The sequence below is a fragment of the Lactuca saligna genome, chromosome 9 (assembly GCF_052625555.1).
Source record: "Lactuca saligna cultivar CGN05327 chromosome 9, ASM5262555v1, whole genome shotgun sequence".
Classification (NCBI taxonomy): domain Eukaryota; kingdom Viridiplantae; phylum Streptophyta; class Magnoliopsida; order Asterales; family Asteraceae; genus Lactuca; species Lactuca saligna.
In genome coordinates this window covers 53,961,496-53,983,318 of record NC_136425.1, presented here as the reverse complement: position 1 = coordinate 53,983,318, position 21,823 = coordinate 53,961,496, and the positions used below count along the sequence as shown (strand labels likewise).

General features: G+C 32.2%; 1 protein-coding gene across 2 annotated transcripts; it reads right to left on the bottom strand.

Moving 5' to 3' along the window:
• Window positions 1–5,095: 5,095 nt before the first annotated feature.
• LOC145015935 (uncharacterized) lies at window positions 5,096–9,046 on the bottom strand. Of its 2 annotated transcripts, none has more exons than XR_013666094.1 (12): window positions 8,616–9,046; window positions 8,020–8,178; window positions 7,718–7,886; window positions 7,517–7,625; window positions 7,271–7,419; window positions 7,026–7,175; window positions 6,893–6,956; window positions 6,701–6,781; window positions 6,563–6,628; window positions 6,423–6,467; window positions 6,254–6,338; window positions 5,096–5,381 (listed from the first exon to the last, which is right to left on the bottom strand). XR_013666094.1 is itself a non-coding variant. In XM_078974402.1 (12 exons), the coding sequence occupies exons 1-11, from the start codon at window positions 8,797–8,799 to the stop codon at window positions 6,261–6,263; spliced, it is 1,239 nt and encodes a 412-aa protein (XP_078830528.1). In that variant the 5' UTR covers window positions 8,800–9,045; the 3' UTR covers window positions 5,096–5,381; window positions 6,254–6,260. The 2 variants fall into 2 exon arrangements, 1 of the variants encoding a protein (XP_078830528.1); XM_078974402.1 differs by having other exon boundaries at window positions 6,254–6,323; window positions 8,616–9,045.
• Window positions 9,047–21,823: the final 12,777 nt, after the last annotated feature.

Here is a 21,823-nt window from a genome sequence, read left to right as displayed (position 1 = left end):
ACACGTAATCACCTTAATCACAAGAAGGTTAGCTAATCCTCTTCTAGTTCCTTTCCTTAGAACAACACACTTTAACACTACCTATACAATATATGTATATAATTTATTAAAATGACCAAAATACCCCCATAGGTTACATTACTAAATTTTATTGCTAAAAACTATTCCTTATGTAAAAATATGAATGTAGCTGAAAACTGTGCGTAAATCCAAGCCCGTATGCCAAAGTTCGAAGGAAATCGGTGAATACTTCACAAAAGGAAACACGGTCGTGTTTCTTTTTTCCTTGACAAAAGACGGTCATGTTTTGAGGTCTGCACACACCCAAATCTTGATTTTTTTTCAAAATAACACTCTACTTTGCATAGTTCTTAATGGTGTACCAGGCCGGTAGTCCAAGGAAATCCATTACCAGCCCGATACTTACCAGATCGGCGATATAGAAACCACGACTTGTCACGAACGAATCTAAAGTCGAATACATTGTACACAAGTATCGAAACCATATCCTAAGAAATATGCAAAATATATGGTACGAAATAATAAAAGAACAAGGAAAGGACAAGAGACGTGCATGCCCGTGGACCGGATAATAGATGAAGGACCGGGAAGGACTATAAACCTTTCTAACAACAACCGGCAGATAAATACCCCAGAGACACGATATCCAGAGGGGGATAGGGTAAGGCAAAGAGAACTAATATAAAATTAAGGAAACACTAAGAATCTCAAGCTAACTTAGACATCAGAGAGTTATGTCAGGGTCCAACCCTCAGTCTGGCTATCTGGCCTAGCACTTGTTTATCTTTTGCAGAGCTGATTCTCGAACACTTTTAGACCAAGACCTTTAGGTGATAGTGCTAAAAACACACCTGGAGTTTTCCATAACAACAGTTCTTAAAAACCATTTTCCAATTCACTTTGTACTGTTTATATAGGTTCTCACACATAATTAGGAGGTGTTTTATCATCTTAAAACACTTTACTTAATCCAATTGCAAATTATAAAACTCACATAGTTTGTTCCTAACTCATTGAACACCCATATGAATGTTGTTAAGTACATACAAACACAACCAATCCCATTGTAAGTGCTTAATTTAACTATGGAATCCTTAATTCCATTATTACACTCTAAATGCTTGCGAACACTCGATTGGAAGGGTTAAGATCTCAATAACACTCTTTAACCAATATAACTTATTACCAAATCATTTAATACATCACTGGGTGTTTTCAAGTGTATAAAACATGTTGTAACCCAATCCAATCCCATACCAAGCTCTTAATAATAAAAGGATTGTCCAATTCCATAGAATATTTCCCAAAGTGTCCTTATAGATAAAAACTCCATGAATTCAACTAAAGATCATTCAAGTCTTCATGTTTTTGCATTCAAATCATATTATTTATATCAACTCATGTTTATGAGTATCATATAGTCATCAAATGCTCAAATACAAAGGATTCCATCGTTGTCATCATAATTGCCCCAAAACCATCAAAATCCATGTTCATGCAACATACTACCTTCATGGATGTGTTTGAGCATTCCAATTGGATTCATTGTCCTCAAAAAACATATAGGTCATTGAATTCATTCCATACTAACTTATTGATACAAAATCCCTAAATTAGATTTCTAAGGTTCATGGAGATTCTTACCCAAATCATCAAATCCATCAATGGGGCAGTTGGATTGAGATTAGAACCATGAAAACTACTCAAGGGATGTTAGAAAACCAAAACCTAATCATCAATTGAAGCTAAAACTAATATTGGATTTGAATTAAAAAATTAGAGCTAAAGGAGAAGGATTTATAACTTATTAGCCTTTGATTGCTTCTTTCTTGTTTGGAGGCCTTAAAACTTGTTTGATTCAAACCCTAGATGGAGAAAGATAGAGAAATAATCATGGGAGAGTTCTTGGTTGCCAAATACGATTAGAAGATAGTGCAGGGAGTGTATGTGCATCTTATCCCCCCCCCCCCCCATCATCCTAATTTAGTAAGATTATTAAAATGCCCTTACTCTCCTTGATTTGGGGTATTTTTCCAACATAATTAATGATTTTTCTCTATCTTTCCAGCCTTGTAACTTGGCCATACAAACTCCGATTTGGGAAAAAATTGTATATTTGGAAATTCTGTTAGGAGTACTACAAGTCCTATGTTACTTGTTTCGTATGAATATGACCAAAATTGGAGTTATTCAACCGTGAACATGGAAAGTCAAAATATTACAACATTTCAAATGTTTAATCTACAATTTTCAAACAACCACGTCTCATTCGTTATACATCCATATTGTCTGATTCTTTTTCTTGTGTATTCTTTGTTTTATGGAATACAACTTTCCGTGATAATGTTATTTATAGTTAATTATAGATATCGACTTATTAAACTCCAAAGTTGGCACCTTGCAACTGCCAAATTTCCAAATCAGCTTACATTAACTTTTTATCTAACTTTGCAACCTTGTGAACACCTTTTAAGTTGATTGATTTTTATATTGCTTCATTTGCAAGTCCATTACAAGTTTCCTTTGTACCCTCTCTCCTTACCTTTCCTCTAAGTTTCACTTTTATGGTTTCATAGTTGGAATTTTATCACTTTTACATGGAACTACAAATTTCATATTATTTTCCACTTTTGCCCTTGAACTTAATACATTACATCATATAAAAATCATATAACTTGTAAAATGGTGACATATTTACTATTATATCCCTTATTGGTTATGTAAGATAACCAATTTACCTCTTTGACAATTTTGTTATTTATTACATTTGTCATTTTCCAACTTATTTCCATTTCTTTCTCACTTTCTAAACATCCAAATTTTGGATGTTAAAATTCACGGTCTACATTAACAATGTGATGAGATGCAACCGCTTGCATGAGCAACACACATTTTAATTAACTATCTTCGAGAATGATACATAATTTGGATTAGCATATTCATGTGGAACGTCAGGCTCATAAATGTACCTCATGAATAACAAAAACGATAGGCGTAAACATTTTATCATTTAAATTATCGTAAATGTTTCGACTATTGTGAGGAGGTACTTGCAAGAAGCGTGTGAGGCAAACATTTACTTGATAATCCTGAGGGAGCTATTTGATGCTTGTTCACTCATTACTTTGTCTTGTTAACGACTTATTCACCATTTTTATCAAGTCACTGAAGGATGTTGCAGTTGATACAAGATGAAATCCAAAGTTGTCACTATGGTGTCGAAGCTCTATTGTTCACGTCATTGACTCCTTTAAAACATGGTAGAAGGGTTTTGGGGTGTCCTAACATGAATGTCAACATACAAAATAAAAATAAATAGAAAATGCAAACTAACATGAATGTCAACATTGAAGAGGCAATAAATACACGTCTCTCCACCACTTGGTAGAGAACAAAGTATACATATATTTTCATAATTTTAATGCATCGATGTAGGCCTTCAGTTGAAGAAGAAAATTCATGATCAATGAAGATCGCTCTATGACTACGTGTACATTAATTCTTGTCAATTGTTTGTCTTTTAGTTCATCAAAAATAATTTGTAGCTAGTTATTCACTAAAATGAATATGAAATGCCTACATGTTGAAATCTTTTTAAGCTGCTCTATAACTAAATTAAAAACCATACAAAACAAACAAGATTAATATCTATTCAATTGAAATGTAGATTGTTTAAAATAAAAAATTATTTAACAACTTCTTGTCCATTAACTTCTTCTTCAAAACATATTTTAAGAAAGTACAACTTCTTCGATGATACATGTTTTGTATTGTATTGGTTGTTCGACATCATCGACTAAGAATACATAAAAATTGTCCTCATGAGTACGAATTTAGGTATTGTTTCTTTTTTACTCAAATGTACTTAATGTATAAAAAGATTAACGAATTCAATTATATGTATAGCCATTAAGTAAATTATATAGCCTTAATTTTTTACTTAATGTTAACAAAACGTCATAGAAAGGGTGCTAATATGCTATAACAAATGTTAATATTTAATTTTTAATTATACTATCAGTTTACTCTATGTTTAATTTAAGTTACTAATCATGTTATTTAACAAAAGAATCTTAAATATGATGATCTACGGTTTAATTTATAATGATTATTAAACAAATGATAAATTGCTATTCATCAATTTTAAATAGAAGGATAAAATAGTCATTTATTCGGATCCAAACAATTATTCCAAAAAAAACAATATAATATTTATAGAAAAATTATCATTTAGATCCATTTAAATATACTTTATCAATTGTTGATAGAAAATCAAACCCTTGATTAGCAAAAGTAGTGTTAATAAAACAAAAGAGAAAACAAGAAGTAGAGGACATGAATACATGATACTCATGATAGTGATTTAGTAAGCAAAAACTTTACACAGAAAACAAAGGAAACAACAAACTGAGGATACGATACTATTATAATCATTGAAGAAACATAGGCCCACCACTAGTAGTTCACAAGGCGACATTTTTTGCTGGATTCACCCTCAATAAGGATTACATGTGATGTTAACAAAATCTTCCATCAATATATATTGTTTTTCAGTTGTGCCATATTACGTTTTGCAATTAATCCTAACATCATCTATGTAATATCTAACACTTTGTATAAATGGTCTCATTTAACACATCATTAATTAAAAAGTTTGTAGTCTAACAGTATCAAATGTTTGAAAAAATATCCTTGAGTCGTAAAGAACTCATCCCCTTATAAATATATTTATAAAATTATAAATTAATACTAATGGGTATATAAAATAAGATAATGGGACCCACAATTGATTAAATGGTCTTGCAAACAAACTTAAAATGGATATAGAGAGAGTAGTGACATGATGTCACTTTAAAATAAAAGCCAATTCAAAACTTGAAAGTGGTTATTTATAGGGTGATGCATGTGCACTTACCAAACATTGAGAGATTCAATCATATTTTGATCATAATAATTATTTGAGTTAATTATTTTCCCTTCAATGACATGAAACTTTATATATAATAATTATTTGAGTTAATTATTTTCCCTTCAATGACATGAAACTTTATATTTTAATGATTTTAAGAAGTGGTTGGTTAAATTTATATGTAATTAAAAAACGTTTATTACATATATATATAGTGTATGTATGTATATCATTGAATAACAATTGAACCGTGGTTGGCCACATGGGAATTGAGGAGCTGCTCTGTGTATGTATTCCGCTTTTCTTTTCTTTTGTACATGACAATGTTAAATCTTCCACTCTATCAATAGCAATTAGCAAACGCTATTTGTGTTTTTTTTTTTTTTTTTTCAAAATGTGGAAGCAAAAATACATAAATTGCATGTATATCTTCAACCCATTTTCAAACAACCTTCATATCAAACACATAAAATATTAATTAATTAAAATAAATAACAAATACCAAAACTTTAAATTAGGGTTAATTACACAAAAAAATCATACATATTGTCAAATTGAGTTTTTTTTTTTTTTTTTTTTCCGAATAAAACATCAGCTTTATTTATTTATTTATTTATTTATTTTTCAATAAAACCTCTTATTTTTTCATTTTTTTTGATTTGGCCATTAAAAGTTTCAATTTTTTTATTTGACCTTTTTATTTTTCCATTTTTTCGATTTGGGCCTCACATTTTTATATTTTTCTGTATTAAACCATAATTTTATTTTATTTTTTGATAAAAAAACCTTCACATTTTTTAATTTCTTTTGAACTGACCCTCACATTTGTCCATATTAAACCTAAACTTTATCTTTTTTTTTTTCTAAGCAAAAAACTTCATAATTTTCCATTTTTTTTGTTATGCCTTCATATTTTTCCATTTTTCAATTTGTCCTAACCACAACCATTTTTTTCCTCTAAAACCTTTGCATTTTTTTCATTTTTTTCGTTGGGTCTTCATATTTTTCTATTTTATTCGATTTGACCCTCACATTTTTTATTTTTCTAAATTAAACCTCAACTTTTTTTTTTCTCCTAAAAAACCTTTGCAATTTTCAACTTTATTTTATTACTAAAAAACCATTACATTTTTATGTAAAACCAGAAGATTACCATTAAACCCGCAACCCTAATAAAAGGCCAAGTCCAAAAGAATGGAAAAATATAAGGTTTTTAACATAAAACATAATTGTAGTTCAATCCAAAAAAAAAAAACAATATATAGGATCATTTATGTAACTAACTCTTTAAATTATTCCAAAAACCTAAATAAGTTTGGTTACCTGTTAATTAGGTCTTAAGTTCAGTGATCCTCCTATCGTTTCCACACTGATTTGGCTTCCCAGCACACCTCTATATACATCTCAACTTTAAATTAAATCCTTATAAAATCTTCCATTCACATTTTATGAATAATAATATAAAACTTAAAAACAATAAAATAATACGTACCCTAAACTCCTGTTGAAAAGATCTAGCCATATTCTCCTTTAACCCCTACACACATTTTTTTTTTTTAAATACAACAATTACCAAATAGCAATACCATACATAAATACATAAAGAGTATAAAATTTATAAAAAAAACTAACCTTACTCAAACCAGGTGGCCTTACAAAGGATATAACTTTAGTATCCGATTCATTTTTCAAAGAAAGCTGCCATAATATCTGACTCAATCAACAACTATCAATCAATTTTTTATAAATTTGTTATAAAAAAGTTTTTACCTTTTTGAATAGCTCTATTGGTGGCATATGTGAATTTTGCTGTGAGTTTAAAATAAATCCACCTTCTTTGATTGGGTGTACCTATGACAAAAAGCTAATTACCTTACAACATCATATATGTATTTTAATATTCATATATTACAATTCCAATTTATCATTTATTATTTATTTATTTTGTAATGTTGTCTCCACCTTGGCACTATTGGAAGCTTTTAGATTATTTGGTGATCTGGATTTATCATTTCCAGAGTTTTTGCTGCAAAAAATAACAAAACATTTAAAAAAATTTTAAACGTTAATTCCAAAATAATAAAAGGTATCTAACCTCTGAATCAGTATCTCTTCGATCATTGGAGGAGCGGATTTTTGTTTACAGAGTGTTAAGTTATCACAAGCATTAACTTTTCTGTTGAATGATTGTGATTTAAGAGTGTTTGCTTTTGGTTGTTGAAATGCTTCAGATTTATTATGGGACCTAAATATAAAAAAACAAGATGTATAAGTATAAAATTATAAATAGTTACTTTATAGTTTATACAGTATAAATGGCACAAATGTTAGAAATAGTACCTAAGCTTTTGAGCTTTTTCTTCTGTTACCAATTCAGGTTTTTGGGGAATTGTAGTTTTATTACATCTAGAATTTGAGTTGTTCTCCATTTCTGCAACCTTCTTCACAATCTTGTGCATAAATGTAGTGCGATGTTTCAATTGGGCAACCTATTTTATAAGAAAAAAGAAAATTGGGATTGTTGTTTGATGTTTTGAAAGATGGATGATTTGAAGTAAATGATAGGAGATGTTTAGTTTTTTATACCTTACGCAAATAACCAATTTCTAGCTTTTGTCTTTTGGTAGGTTGGTTTGAAGATATGCTAGGAGGAGATGTTAACTTTTCACCAGGGCTAACTAATGGCTTCTGCACCCTGAGAGGTGATAAATAACAAAAGAATGAAGTTTTTTAAAAAGAATTATGTGATGAAAAGAAGGGGAATAGAACCAGAGAAAATATGAACACCTTCCATGGCCTCCAGAATGTGTGTTTGTGTCACGCTCTTTATTTTGTTTGGCTAAATGACTAGCAGTTGGTTTCATGAATGATGAACCACTTGGTTTAGATGAGTTGACTGTGGACTTTGACTTGGTTTTTGAATTGTCTTGAGGCGTATGATTATGATGCTTCACACCTGAATCAGAAAAAGATGTGTCTTTGATTATTAATGTGTATTGATATTGATGGATGGGGCTCTTATGTTCTTTTTTCAGTTCAGATATAAAGTTAGGGCATTGATGCAGGATTAAGCGGGACATAGTCCATACCTTTGATTTTTGCTTCTTTTGAGGGGGCTTCATGATCAATGTCACCACCATCTGAAATACTGGATGTGCTAGTTTTTTTCCTGAAGCTGGTTTTATGAGATTTCATTTGATTGGCTTTGGCTTTTGCTGCTTTCATCATCTTTAACTTCAGAATGAAGGCTAAAACAACAGAAATTTTCATAGGAAAAAAGTGAGCCAGTTGGATAAAAACCAAAGCAGAAAACAATGATACAATCTTTATGCAACAGGTCTCTAATCTGATTGATGTTAAGAAAAACAGTTTACTCCATAATCTGATTATGTGACAGCTCTCGAATTTCATCAGGTATAAAGTTTCAATTGATAACAATCACAAATTTTGAAAACTCAATACCGGCTGGTAGCTCGTCAATTTAAAAACGAATTCATGGCAGAAACTGAATCTAGCTAGCGGAGCTCATGATTTATGGATGAAATTATCAGCAGTTTAATTAGTAATACAATCAGAAAAGTCAATAAATTAACATATATATAGCTCTCGCAGCGTGATGATTGAAATAAAACATAGTCAACGCTAATCTAATAAACGAAACACGATCACTGGTCGAAACGCTTACGAGAAGGTGGATATTCATGAGCGTATCGGAACCAGCTCTCGGCTTCTTCCGCTTCGGATTCCGTTTCGCCTCTCGTAAAATCAAAAAACTGACAAGCATCAAACTCGTATTCGGAATCAATTTCATTGGAAAACGAATCTTCATCTGCAAGCAATTCCTGCATAATCTCCATTTCTTCGTCCATTGTCTCCTCCTCGTTTATATTAGCCAAGAATTGGTTCAGAGGAAATCAGGGGAGACGGCGGAGGAAGAATGCAGATTATGCCATTGGAAAGCCCTGGTTCGAGAGATATCAAACTCCGATTAATTTGAAACCCTAAATGTGAAATTAGAAAGAAAGGGGGAATATGAGAGATTGAGAATCGTCGAAGTGAACGGCGAAATTTTCGTGAAGCTTAAAATCGATGGAGACATACATGCGCTGCGCCTGTCTGTGTTTGTAATTGTATCCGTTGTTTAATGAAGCGCCCAGAACTCCCCTTTCCCACTGGTATTTTGAAAATGTGGGGCCAATTTTTATATTTCATTCAACTATTTATTTATTGACTTTGATTTGAAGAGTATATTCTTGATAATAAAGTTTAAACAAATATATGAAGAACAAAAAAAAAAAAAAGTCAATTTTAATGTATGACATTGGATTAATTATTTGAACATTTATTTTTATAGGAATTTATAAAAATAATCTATTTTTTAAGAACTTAGTTAAGATAGCTAAAAAGAAGTTTTATTTAAAAATAAACAATGAAACCGCAAAACAAATATTCGGTTTCGACGCCTTGTGGTCTTCGATTTAGTCCATTTTCGACCCATGGTCGGCCTAATAGTATGTAGATATAAAAAGCCTGACTTTTTTTATTTCTTAAAATTGCAGATGGTTAAGAGCCATTGTGATTTCCTCTAGCCTAACCAGCGAAAAAGCATGTCATTTGACTATGATTTTATACATTTTGACTACGGTTTACGATTTCATAAATTTTCACTGTATGTATATAAAATTTAGACTAATCAAAGGGTATGATTTTGTATATTTTCACTAGTCAAAGGGTATGAATTCATAGTCAAACTAACAAATGGATATGAATTCATAATACATCTTCGAAAATGGCATACAATATTATAATGGTAGGTATATGTACACTTCATAAATAACAATATTACAAATAATTTAAACTTTTATCTACCTCTCTCAAACGTGGGCAAATGATTGTTCAACATTATAACAACACTCTCATCTTCCTTCAATGGGGTAGATGGACGTTGAGTACCCTACCCGAAGTCATGTAGGCTAGGAGTACGTTGACAGGGCGACGAGTAATTATTATATATGTCATTCGTCTGTCAGTTATTATTAGGGTAAATTACATTGATGTTCCATGTGGCTTAGGGTAATCTGCGTGCTTGGTCCCTAATAATTTTTTTTAACTCGGACCGTTTCTACTTTATATTTTGTTTCACGCTTGGTCCATATCCGTTCTCAAAAGACTGATTTACCCTTACTGATTTCTTGAACTATTTTTTAGATTATTAGATATTTAAAAATATTAATCAAATATGAACAAAATATTAATTAAATATGTAGGTCCACTTCCTTATCCCCTCTCATCAAACCCCATCCTCCACCTCCCTCAAATTCCCATCCTTCTCAAATGAACGCACAACTTGGTAAGGGATCTACAGTTTTCACACCTTAGTTTCTCCTTCTTGTATGTCGGAAATTATAGAAAGCACAACCATGACAGTTGGCGACAGGAACTAGGGTTTCTGTACCTCTGTTTTTTGTTCCTGTTCATAGGAAAAAACTATGGCAATAGTGAAGATGGGTTCTAGGGTTTCTGAAGATCAATGACGTTTTTTTGGAGATCGAGGGATGTGAAAGCAAGGATGGTGCATGTTGAAGGTGAAAACTAACCACTCTTTCTCTCTCCCTCATCTCTCATCTTACTGATGGTACTTACATCACCACTTCCGATAATCAATGTCATCAAACCAACTTTGTTTGTAGACATCGTCTTCCGGTGAACATCAACTCCCTTTATTCAGTTTGAACCTACTGAATTTCCTATTCTCTCAAATAGAAAAAAAAATCGATTCAGTTAACCACTGATATTGTCAATCTCTAGACGAGATTTTTGGATACCAAACATTGATGGACAAGAGTAGAACCATAATGAGTGTTTTGGTGAAATGTAGAATTCTCACTTTTAGAACGAGAGGTGATTTTCACTAATCCTGATAAAGGTATATGCTTGAAGAATGCAAGTATCCATAAATCTCTCAATCCATGCATATCATCTAACCATTTTTTTTATATATATGTGAGTTTATATTCATTCAATAAGGACTTCCACCCTAACTCAAATTCATCAACTTCTAGCCTCGAATTACATACCAAGAAGTTCAACTTTTTACGAAATTCTGGATTTTTGACAATGTTCAAAGAAACTAGGGATTTTGTAATTGTAATCAATTATAGGAATTGTAAATTATTCTTTGAATACACTAAAAAACCAATTGTTTAATTGGTAAATTTATAATATTTATCAGTACATGTTGACAAGAATAAATACCTTTAATGGCAATTTGGATGTGATATGTCACATGCAAAGCCCCTGAATCGATTGTAGCAAAACAAATTCGATGGTTTTCTTCATTGCAGGGTCTTGGTCGGATAAAACCAACAATGGTTGTTTTCCAAAAGCTTTAAGAAAAGATTTCAACAACCATGTATATGAATCAGTGTCTTCTCTGCTCAATAAGCTAGTACCAAGAGTGACACACCTCTTGTGATTATCAATTTCAGTAAAAGGTACAAAAATCATATGGTACCTGTAAAAGTATTTGAATTAATATATGTATTTTAATAAATAAAAATATATTAAACTACAATCATTTACAACATGTTAGTTCGAAAAGTAGCATCGAAAGAAACTACATCACCAAACTCTTTATAATTGATCTTGGATGTTTCATATGCCTAGAAAATAGCATTCAACTGCTTATTCTTAACTTGATACTCAAAAGAAAAATTCTTAACATTCTTTTTTCTGTTATTCGCCTTGTCCACTAGCATTTGAGCATCACTAGCACCTATAAAGCAATTGAGATCCCTCGTGTAATTTTTGAAGTCATCAATTAGACCGCCTACAAAATTATATGTAACGCCCGTAGATTAGGGCTAATCAATTTAGAGACGATAAGCGTCAAAATGACTTTTTGATAGAAGATTATTTAGAATGAATAATCTTAACTAAGTTTTAGTATATGTCAAAAGGTTTCCGTGCATATAAAGAACGCCGAAATCCGAGTTATAACGAAGAAGTTATGACCTGTCGAAGTCTCGCGACAGAACTGGCACGACGCTGAATGACGTAAAAAGTGAATTTACGTTAAATTGATATTTAGCCTTAGCGACCTAAACAAAAGTCATAGAGTTCGTTAAACCATGAGTGTGCATAAAAAGAACGTCCGAATCTGACTTCGTATGGGGAAGTTATGATTTTTCTAAGTTTCGACTTAGCGGTATACAGCCCGAATACTCGATTTGAGATCGAGCGGTTTTTAGCCGAAACAATCCAAAAGAGAATAGAAGATCTTGTTGATAGTAGTCCAACGGTAAAAAGACAAACAAAAACGGACGTCGGATGAAGAAGTTGTGAATTTATAATGAAGTTTTTTTGTTCCGGCCTACTAAAAATAATATAATAAAAATAAAGTCAAAATTAGCCAACGGAGTCTAAATGAAAGTTATAGAGCATAATCTCACCTACGCGTTGATATAAAGAACGTCGAATACGGAGCTCGTATGCAAAAGTTATGAATTTTTGAAGATCGTGGCACGCAAACCAAAGCTTATCCGAAGCGTACGCCCAACGTAACCAAGATTACGCCCAACGTACTTGGAAATTACGCACAACGTAATCCCAGACCCAATAGCCTATAAATAGAAACCGAGATCAGCCATTTTCTTTGCTCATTTTCTTTTTTCTCTTTAGTTTTTGCCTCGATTTGCATGTCAATTATATCCCAAAGCCCCGGTATCATTCCCGAGCCCCGAAGCAAGTTCCGAAGTCCCGAAGATCCCGAGAAGTGATATTCCCGAGCCGAAGCCCTGCCCGCGAAGAGCCCGGTTTTTGTGAAGATCTTTCAGATCTACCTAAGAATACTACTTCTACAAGTCGTAGTGCTGTCCGATCATCTTCTGATCAGGTGAGTGTATAGTCACTTTCATCTTACACGTAGATATGAAGTATTTTATAAAATACGTGTTATGTATATATATATATATATATATATATATATATATATATATATATATATATATATATATTGTTGTTTATATGCGTGAGTGCATAATTACTTTCTTCTAACACATAAATATAAAGTATTAGCTATGAAATATGTGTTGTGTGTTATATATTAATTATCTATTTGAGATGGACTTGGAATTAATATTTTTATACGGATGTTAAATGATTTAAATTGTGTTTGTATTTATATCTACAAAAATGTTGGGTAGAACATGGGCAGATGGAATAGTTGGTGACGATGCGACTTCGTGCCTATTGAGTAAGCCTTGGTGACGATGCGACTTCGTGCCTATTTGATAAACCTTGGTGACGATGTGACTTCGTGCCTTTTGTGTAAACCCAGGTGACTATGAGACGTAGTGCCTATTGTGTAAACCTTGGTGACTATGAGATGAGTTCCAATTATATGAACCCTGGTGACTATGTGACGTAGTGTCTGTTGTATAAATCATGGTAGCAAATGAACTTTGTGCCAGTTCCTTAGGTAAATCCTTAGGAATGAAATGAAGAAAGTATAGTCGATTCTTAGGGTAAAACCTTAAGAAATAAAGAAGAATATGTGAATGGGTAATTGGGTTGATTGTTTGATGATTGAATATAATAAATATATTATTGTGGGTTGAAAACCATATATGCTCACTAGACTCCCAAGCCTGACCCACTCAGTTTTCTTTGCATTACAGGTAATGGCAAAAGAGTATAAGTTGGTGGACTTGACGAGAGATTTTGGATTATAAATCAGTGGTTATAAATGACTGTTGTAAAGTCTATTTTATATTGTTTAAGCTTTTGATCTATATCGGAACATAACATCCCGAGGTTTTATTATTTAATAAAAATACATTCTTTTTGAGAAATATTTTTGATAAATGGTTATCATATTTTGTTTTGGGGACAAATTCCGCAACTGTTTTCTTTAAAAGATAACTCTGATTTTAAAACAAAGCATAAATAAATCGGTCTTTTCTAGCCGTGAAATTGGGGATATCACATTATATCCACCAAGAATACTTGTATACAGTCCATGAGCTATGGTTGCACCAATATTTTGATTAGACATTGTAAGAATAAAAGATTTTTGAGTGTTATCCAACTGCCTATGATAATGTGGAAACAACATATTGTCTCTTGATATAAGTGGATGATTGTGTTTTTCTTCAAATTCATATAACCACCATTTAGTAGTTCCATGGAAAACTTTAAATCGTATACGTGCGTTGCATCCGGTCCTACTAGTGTCAGCCCTTCTTTTAATTTTACTCATTTTTGGGTCCAAAGTATCAACATGAGATGTATTTGGAAAACCTTCCCTGTTACATAGAAGATATTTCGTGTATACAATTCCACACTTCTTTTTGTTTGTTGACTTTCTAACATCAAAACCCGCTGTACATGCATTTTTTCTGTACATATATATCTTCAATTGCATCATTAGATGGGTATTTGTGATCTATTATTGGCTTAAGATCATCAGAGACGGTAGGGATCCAATAAGCTTTACCGGCTATTACCGATTGTTGATCAAGACAATCATCTTTTCTCTCTTTACATGATTCAATTTTTTTAACATCTTAAAAGGGACAAGTTAATAACAGAATACAAATCACAAATAAACAAATTAAATAAATTGAAATATAAATTTTCATTAAAGTATACGATTCTGAAAACTATTTTTTTATAGTATTACAACAAAATAACATGCCAGGAAGTTGAATTGCTTGATGAAAATTCTCAAGAAATATGAACTCACGTTCATTGTGGTGATCAATCATGTCGACTTTTTCGAATGCGGGATTATAATCATTAGTCAAACAAAATTCATCCTCACTTGACAATGATTCTGTAACACCGTGTTTATTAAATAATTAAATAGATACAAATTAATGAACGAATAGTAGCCCTAAAACAAATAATTATATATCAAAGGCTAGTCTCGAAGAGCTAATTGTGACAATTTTGGAAGTCGGGGTTAAAAGTGTAAGTTCTGGATTGGTTTTGTAAGTATTTATGAAGGCAGGGGCTAGATGGTAACTTCTTGGACTTTATTCGAAATGATTTTGGAAGTTGGGGGTTGAGGAGTAAATATCGGATTTAATTTAAAGGAGATTTCCAAAGTCATGGTAGAAAGGGTAAATATTGGATTACATTTGAAACAAAAAGGAAGGGGATGGACTGTTGTTTCCATTATGGCAAAATTTAAGTGGAGTCGGGTATTTAAAGGCCCCGTAACCCTAGCCCAAGTAAGAGAAGAACTGTCACCCCTCCTTATACCTCCCTCACCGGCTGTCACTCCTACTTCTTCACCTTCCGGCGCTGCACCACCACCACTGAGACCGTCAACCACCGAAGCTGCCACCTCCGTTTCAACAACCTCCAGCGTCGCCATCCCCGTAGTTCGTTGCTAGTGACACTGTGATCACCCGGGACGACCACCAGGGGCTGGCGAAGGGTTGAATTCGCTGATGTGTGGTCGTGAGCAATCGAGAATCGTTGGGAACCAAAAGGAAACCTCAAAAATCAAACCAGGTCAAAGTCAACGCTCCAAGTTGACTCAACTCGCCGAGTTGACCCACCAACTCATCGAGTCCCACAATCTACATGTAACTCTAGACTTCGGTCCTACTCGCCGAGTCTTCCTTGAGCTCGTCGAGTTCACCTTCAAACACGTCGAGACCCTTGTTCAACTGACTCGCCGAGTTCACCTTTGAACTCGTTGAGTCCATCTTCATAAGTTAGGAATTTCACCTTGGACTCGCTGAGTTCATTCCTTGGACTTGTCGAGTATGATGATCTTCAAGTCCATAATGAACCCAACTGGATGAGTCTTCTACCAACTCAACACACACCCACTATCATAAGGGTTTTGGGCAGAAAACGACCTGACTCACTGAGTCCTAAGAGCAACTCGTCATGTCCTCCTAAGTCCAATTCTATTCAAACAATTTCAGTCAAAAATAAAGCATCCAGGACCCAGATCTAACCTTCTAAGGTCGAAATAACAGGTAAAGCCTCTGCCTTTACGTCCATGCATGGCCCTTTTTGCTCAAAAGGCCATAACCACCTCTTAAATCTTGCATGGGAAGTTCTAATGGCATAAAGCTTGCACCTTTATGCCTTAACCTCCCTAAATACATCCAGAACTGAAAGGATCTTGCTTGGGGACGTCCAAATCTCAAAAGCAACCATTCTTGGACCAAAGTCTTCAAGAAGGGGAAAAAAGTAGATCTAATGAACTAATGATCAAGTTAGAGACTTGATTACCAGAAAATGATGAGATTGAGAAGCTACTTCTGGATCCACAAGCCTTTCCTTGAGCCTTTAAGTCCTTCTTCTTCTTCTTCTTGACTTCAAGAACACACAACGCTCTCAAAAATGGCTCACAAGCATTAAGGTTTCAAGATTTAGGGTTCTGGTCTTGGAGGCTGCAGGAGAGATCAAGAGGAGGGGAATAAGATCTTTAAATAGGGTACCAAGTCCCGAGTTTAGGGTTTTCCAAACCCAAACCAACTCGCTGAGTCGGTCCCCAAACTCGTCGAGTAGGTCATTTAGCCTGCGACCCAAATCGTGCTCCTACTCGTCGAGTCATCCCACCTACTCGACGAGTCGCTTCCCGATTTTCAGGTTTTCCTTTCCTTTCTAGGTCTTCTGGATTCAGGGTGTTACAGGCTCACAACTCGATTTAGGGTTTCAAGAGGATAATGAGGCTGGTCAAGGAAGTTTAAGGTCTTTAAATAGGGTGCAAAACCCTAAAAATTAGGGTTTCCCAAACAGCGTCCAACTCGTCGAGTTGCCTTCACCAACTCGTCGAGTTGGTCCTTATGAATGCGCGTGCCAAAGACCACCAACACGTCGAGTTCCCCTCCAAGAACTCGACGAGTTGGCCTTTAGAAGAGAGGATTTATTTCCATAATTGACCTTGTAGATTCCAGGTGTTACACTAAAATTAGGTTTTCTTATCCTCCATGTACGCAATGTGAAACCCTCGAATGCCCAGCGTACGAAGCCTCGCACCCGCGATCAAAGTCCTCCTTAGTACGCTAAGATACCATGTGGTACGCCCCGTGTACTAACTCCAAGGGCCAATAATGCAAAAACTTAAAATATAAAGGGAGAAAAGGAAACATACTCATAACAAGCGATACACAAGGTCACCAACAATAGCTAAAGGTCTCAAGGAGGTCGAAGTTAGGGTTTTCAGGAGGCTAGAGAGTGAGAGAGGCTGAGGATGGGCAACCCTAACTCTCGCATTCCATTAAATACATGAGAATTAGGGTTTTGGGTCATTAGGCATGGCTCACATCGTGAGGCCTCATGCTCACCTCGTGAGATTCAAGAAAGCGGGATCAAACGGTCAATGGTTACTCACGTCGTAACCACTATGGCTCACGTCACGACCCTTTCCAAAATGCAAGAATTGAATAAATTAAGTACCTCAACAATTTAGATGCTACAATGCAGTTCACTGTAAAGAACTCCTGGGGTTCAAATATAGGCACGATATGGTTAGGGATGTTTTGTTTGACATATTTAAACGTGTCAGGGTTTCCGTCAAGAAAGAGGCATCTGTGAATTTCTTGACTAACCCGACAGAAGGAATGTCAACCCTTAGATTGGTTGACATTTTGATTTGTGGATGGGTTGGAGGGAACACATGTGTGGACCTTACATGAGTATCCCTTCTTGTGGGCTTGAGGGTTAGGGGTTTCACGGAATGACAGACTGCTTTAAAAGCTGTTACATGCAAAGTTACTAGACATGAGAAATCGTGCATGAAAAATCAACACGTGTTCATACAATTTGCATTTGATACGTCTGATTCCTTGCGTCGGATGCGGTGAAACTTCTTAATAAAGTACAATAGATCATGCATAACAATGTTATATCCACTAGATCTATGAATGTAGTTTTCAAAAGAATTAATTTTACCATACAAAAAGGTTTAACGATACAACTTGTTGTCCATTTGTCATCTCACCCGTTATCCGATGATAATTAAATTAGTAAAAATTTTCAAGTTCAAAAAAATAAAAAAAAAATCCTGTTTTTAGACCATCCTCATCCATAGGCTATATTTTTTTTCCCTTTCCTTTTTGTCATTTGTTTTTTAGAAGGAATAATTGTTTACTTTCAAACGTGCAAAGTCGCAATAAATAATTTTATGGGTTAACGCATGCAATTTGTCAATGGTGCCGTCGATTTTAAATTTTGAAATGAGATTAAAAATTACTGTTTGTGTCGTTTGAAATATTTAGTATTTTATTTCATGTAGAGTTTAGTAAAAATATTAAAATATTCAACGTCAAACCTAAAAGAAACACGTGAACCAAAATTATTTTTGATAATTCTAAGTTATAATTATTAATAAGTTAAAATGTGATTGAAACTTACCTAAAAAGTTACTTTCTTTCAATAATCCAAAATCTAGTGCGTTGCATAGTTTCTAAAAGAATAAAAGTTAATATTTAGATAAGAATAATATTATTTTATCATAAAGTTTATAAAATTATAAAGTTCAATATAAAAATTATAAATGTACAAAATATTTTCATATACAATATTTTTCACATAATGTTCAAATCATAATGATTCCTAAAAAAACCTAGAAGCATCATAGTTAGAAGTAGGGTGAAATTGGTACGATACCAATTCATTTTTATCTAAACCGTGTACCGTACCAACTATAATTAGTATAAAAAAATTGCTATCGGTACCGTACCAAATATACTTGGTACCAATTTATTTGGCTACCAAAAAGTTTAGTTGATACAAATTGGTAATGGTATATATCAACTTATTTTAATTTTCTATTGTAAGATTTAAAAATGAATAAAAACATCGGGATTTTGATGTGTAGTATAGAAATTAGTTACATAGTTCTTTTAGTTTACAAAAGAATTTTACTGAAGTAATACTAAAGTAATGTTTTAATATTGTGCTTTAACGTGGTAATAACTTTTGATTAATACGATCAAATGACTAATATAATGTTATTAAAACTATAAAGATTAAATACAATTAACAGTTGAAATATATATATATATATATATATATATATATATATATATATATATATATATATATATATATATATATATATCAAATGAATTGGTTGGTACGGTATTACCATGGTATTCCAATTTTTATACCATTACCGTACCAACATTGATCAATTGGTATAATACTACCAACCAAACATGTTGGCTACCAAATATATTGGCTTCCAAATTTCTTGGTTCGGTTGGTAACATGTTGGTTGGTTTTCCATGGTACTATTTTGCCAGCCCTAGTTAGAAGTATCTTTTTATTAAGAAACAATAAATAGATGACTAATAGTTTCTTAATAACAATCTACTCTAATAAATAAAAGTTTTTTTTACCATTTGTCACACTCTTATTCAACTTGTTAAATATCATTTTGTGGTTATTTTGAATTAATTCTTTTTCCGCATGTCATTTTATAAATTTTTTGATTTTATTATATTCCACATAATATTTTAATGTAAATGAATATCAATTTACTAATAACTTACCTTTTAATTTCAAATTTTTTAAAATTAAAGTTTTTACCATTTGTCACACTCTTATATTTTTTTTTTTTTTTTTTTTTTTTTTTTTTTTTTTTTTTTTTTTTGTAACTTCTATATAAAAAACTTGATTTAGTTAAAAAAAATAAAAAATAATTTTTGTTGAAATGTGAGCTTTTAGAATTTTGTTTAAAAAAAACTCAAAATCTAAAATCGTTTAATAAAAAACTATTTGACATTTTTAATCAGTTTTTAAAATTATCGTTTATTTATTATGTTTCACATTAAGCAATTTTTTAATCAATTTCAAGACTTGTGTTTTTATATGTTTCATCTTTAGCTTTTTAAACAATATCCTTTTATATAATTTTACATATTGTAAAAACTTTTATTTATTTATGTCAAAAAAACTATAGTTTCAACATCCAACTTTCACCTACTAGCTAGTAACTAGTCTTTGTCAAACATGCATAATATAAAAAAAAAAATATTTTTTTATAGAATTTTACATTGTATTGTTATTAAATGAATAAGACATAAACTAAATATTTAGCATTAAAGAAAAAAGTTAGAGACGCTCCTCCATAGTACGGGTGGAAAAAGAGATGTGCCGTGAAGCAAGGAAACATGTTATATAGTGCCAAATGAAGTTATAGTTGGGTCCTTTGATTTTATATTTTTACCTCATCATTTTGCCTTTTTTTATGCATAAAATAAACTTTACACCCCATCATTGCAATTCCTTTTTACCACTTCCTATATAGTGTCAATACCAAAATGAATAGGTCAGCTGTTTATTTATCAATGATAAAAATGAGGAATTTTTATTTATTTATTTGAAATAGGGTTGGTTCAATTAATGAGTTTTGGAGGTTATGTGGATTAAATTCTAAAATAGTAGCAATCAAGCACCAAAAGATCATTCCGTGTAGGTTTGTGTTTTCTTTTTATTTTTTAATGTTGGATGTGTTTAGTGGAAGCAATTTTCCTTAGGGGTGTTCAAACAGATATCTGAAAATTCAAATATGGATTTATTTTTGTATATAAGTGTTAAGTATTCTTCTGTATATAAGAATGTGATTGGCAGTGAATGCTTGGTGTGTGGGTGTACTTGTCTTTTTGTTTATGTCTTGTGTATTTGGAGGCAAGTGGTGATTGATCTTACAGGGTTGTGCTATCCAAAGTCTTCGGGATCTATGAAGAATGATCTTCTTTTTTGGTGTCGTTTTCTTGTGGTTAAATTGTCTATCTTCTTGAGTTCTATGTTTTGATGGTTGATCAAGGATTCCATGGAAAACCTAACGACAAGCAAAATAAGATAGAGTATGATGATTGTGATGAAGATGCTCAATGTGTTAAAGAACTGAAAGAGTTTTATAAAAATGTTGACAAATTGAGTAGAGGATTGTTTTCCATTTATATTAAAAACTAGGTGTGAAACCCGTGTATTAAACGGGTTGATTTAAAAAAAAGATTAAACATTAAATTAAAATGTAACATAAAATATTTTTTAATGTATAACTTTAAAAATTTAATATCATATATATGATATTTAATACTTTACATATATAAGTATGACTTTAATTTTAAAAATTGAAACAAATCAAAACTTGACAAGTGATAATATTTATTTCAAAAATACCACAAAATGATAAATATCAAAACTAATGAGAGGTTGATATGAGGCAAAAAAAAAAAAAAAAAAAAAACTTTCATTTATTAAGAAGGATGTTAATATCTTTATAACCTTAAAAATAATAAAATTTGATCACAAAAAATGAATTCATGTGAGTGTATATTAGGAGGTTTTATATATATATATATATATATATATATATATATATATATATATATATATATATATATATATATATATATATATATATATATATATATATATAACTCCTAGTTTAAAAGCTACTTCAAGTAGATTTTGGTGACTTTTAGTTTTTTATTTGATAAAATTACTAAACTAGTAAAAAACCTTAATGACATATCTATTTTTAGCCAAAAAATATCCATTTATCCTAAAATAGCCCACAAACCCGTAGACGATTAGGATTATCTATTATCAAACGGTGTTTGACTACCACCAATGGCCATTTTAGAAGTTTTATTATTGTTTCAAGCAATTAGCTACCCTTTTTGTGGCCCATCCACTCTTTTAGGACCCATTAACCCATTATATATATATATATATATAATTGCAAAAATGATTCCTGTGGTACACATTTTTTTTCCGAGGTTTAGTCCAAACTTCGATTTTTTTGGCTTGATGGTTTTTTTGGCCTAGTTTGTACGTAGACTTATACATCATAGGTTTTTCCCCGAAACTGTATTTTTTTTACTTACGGTTAGGAAGATTGTATGCCAT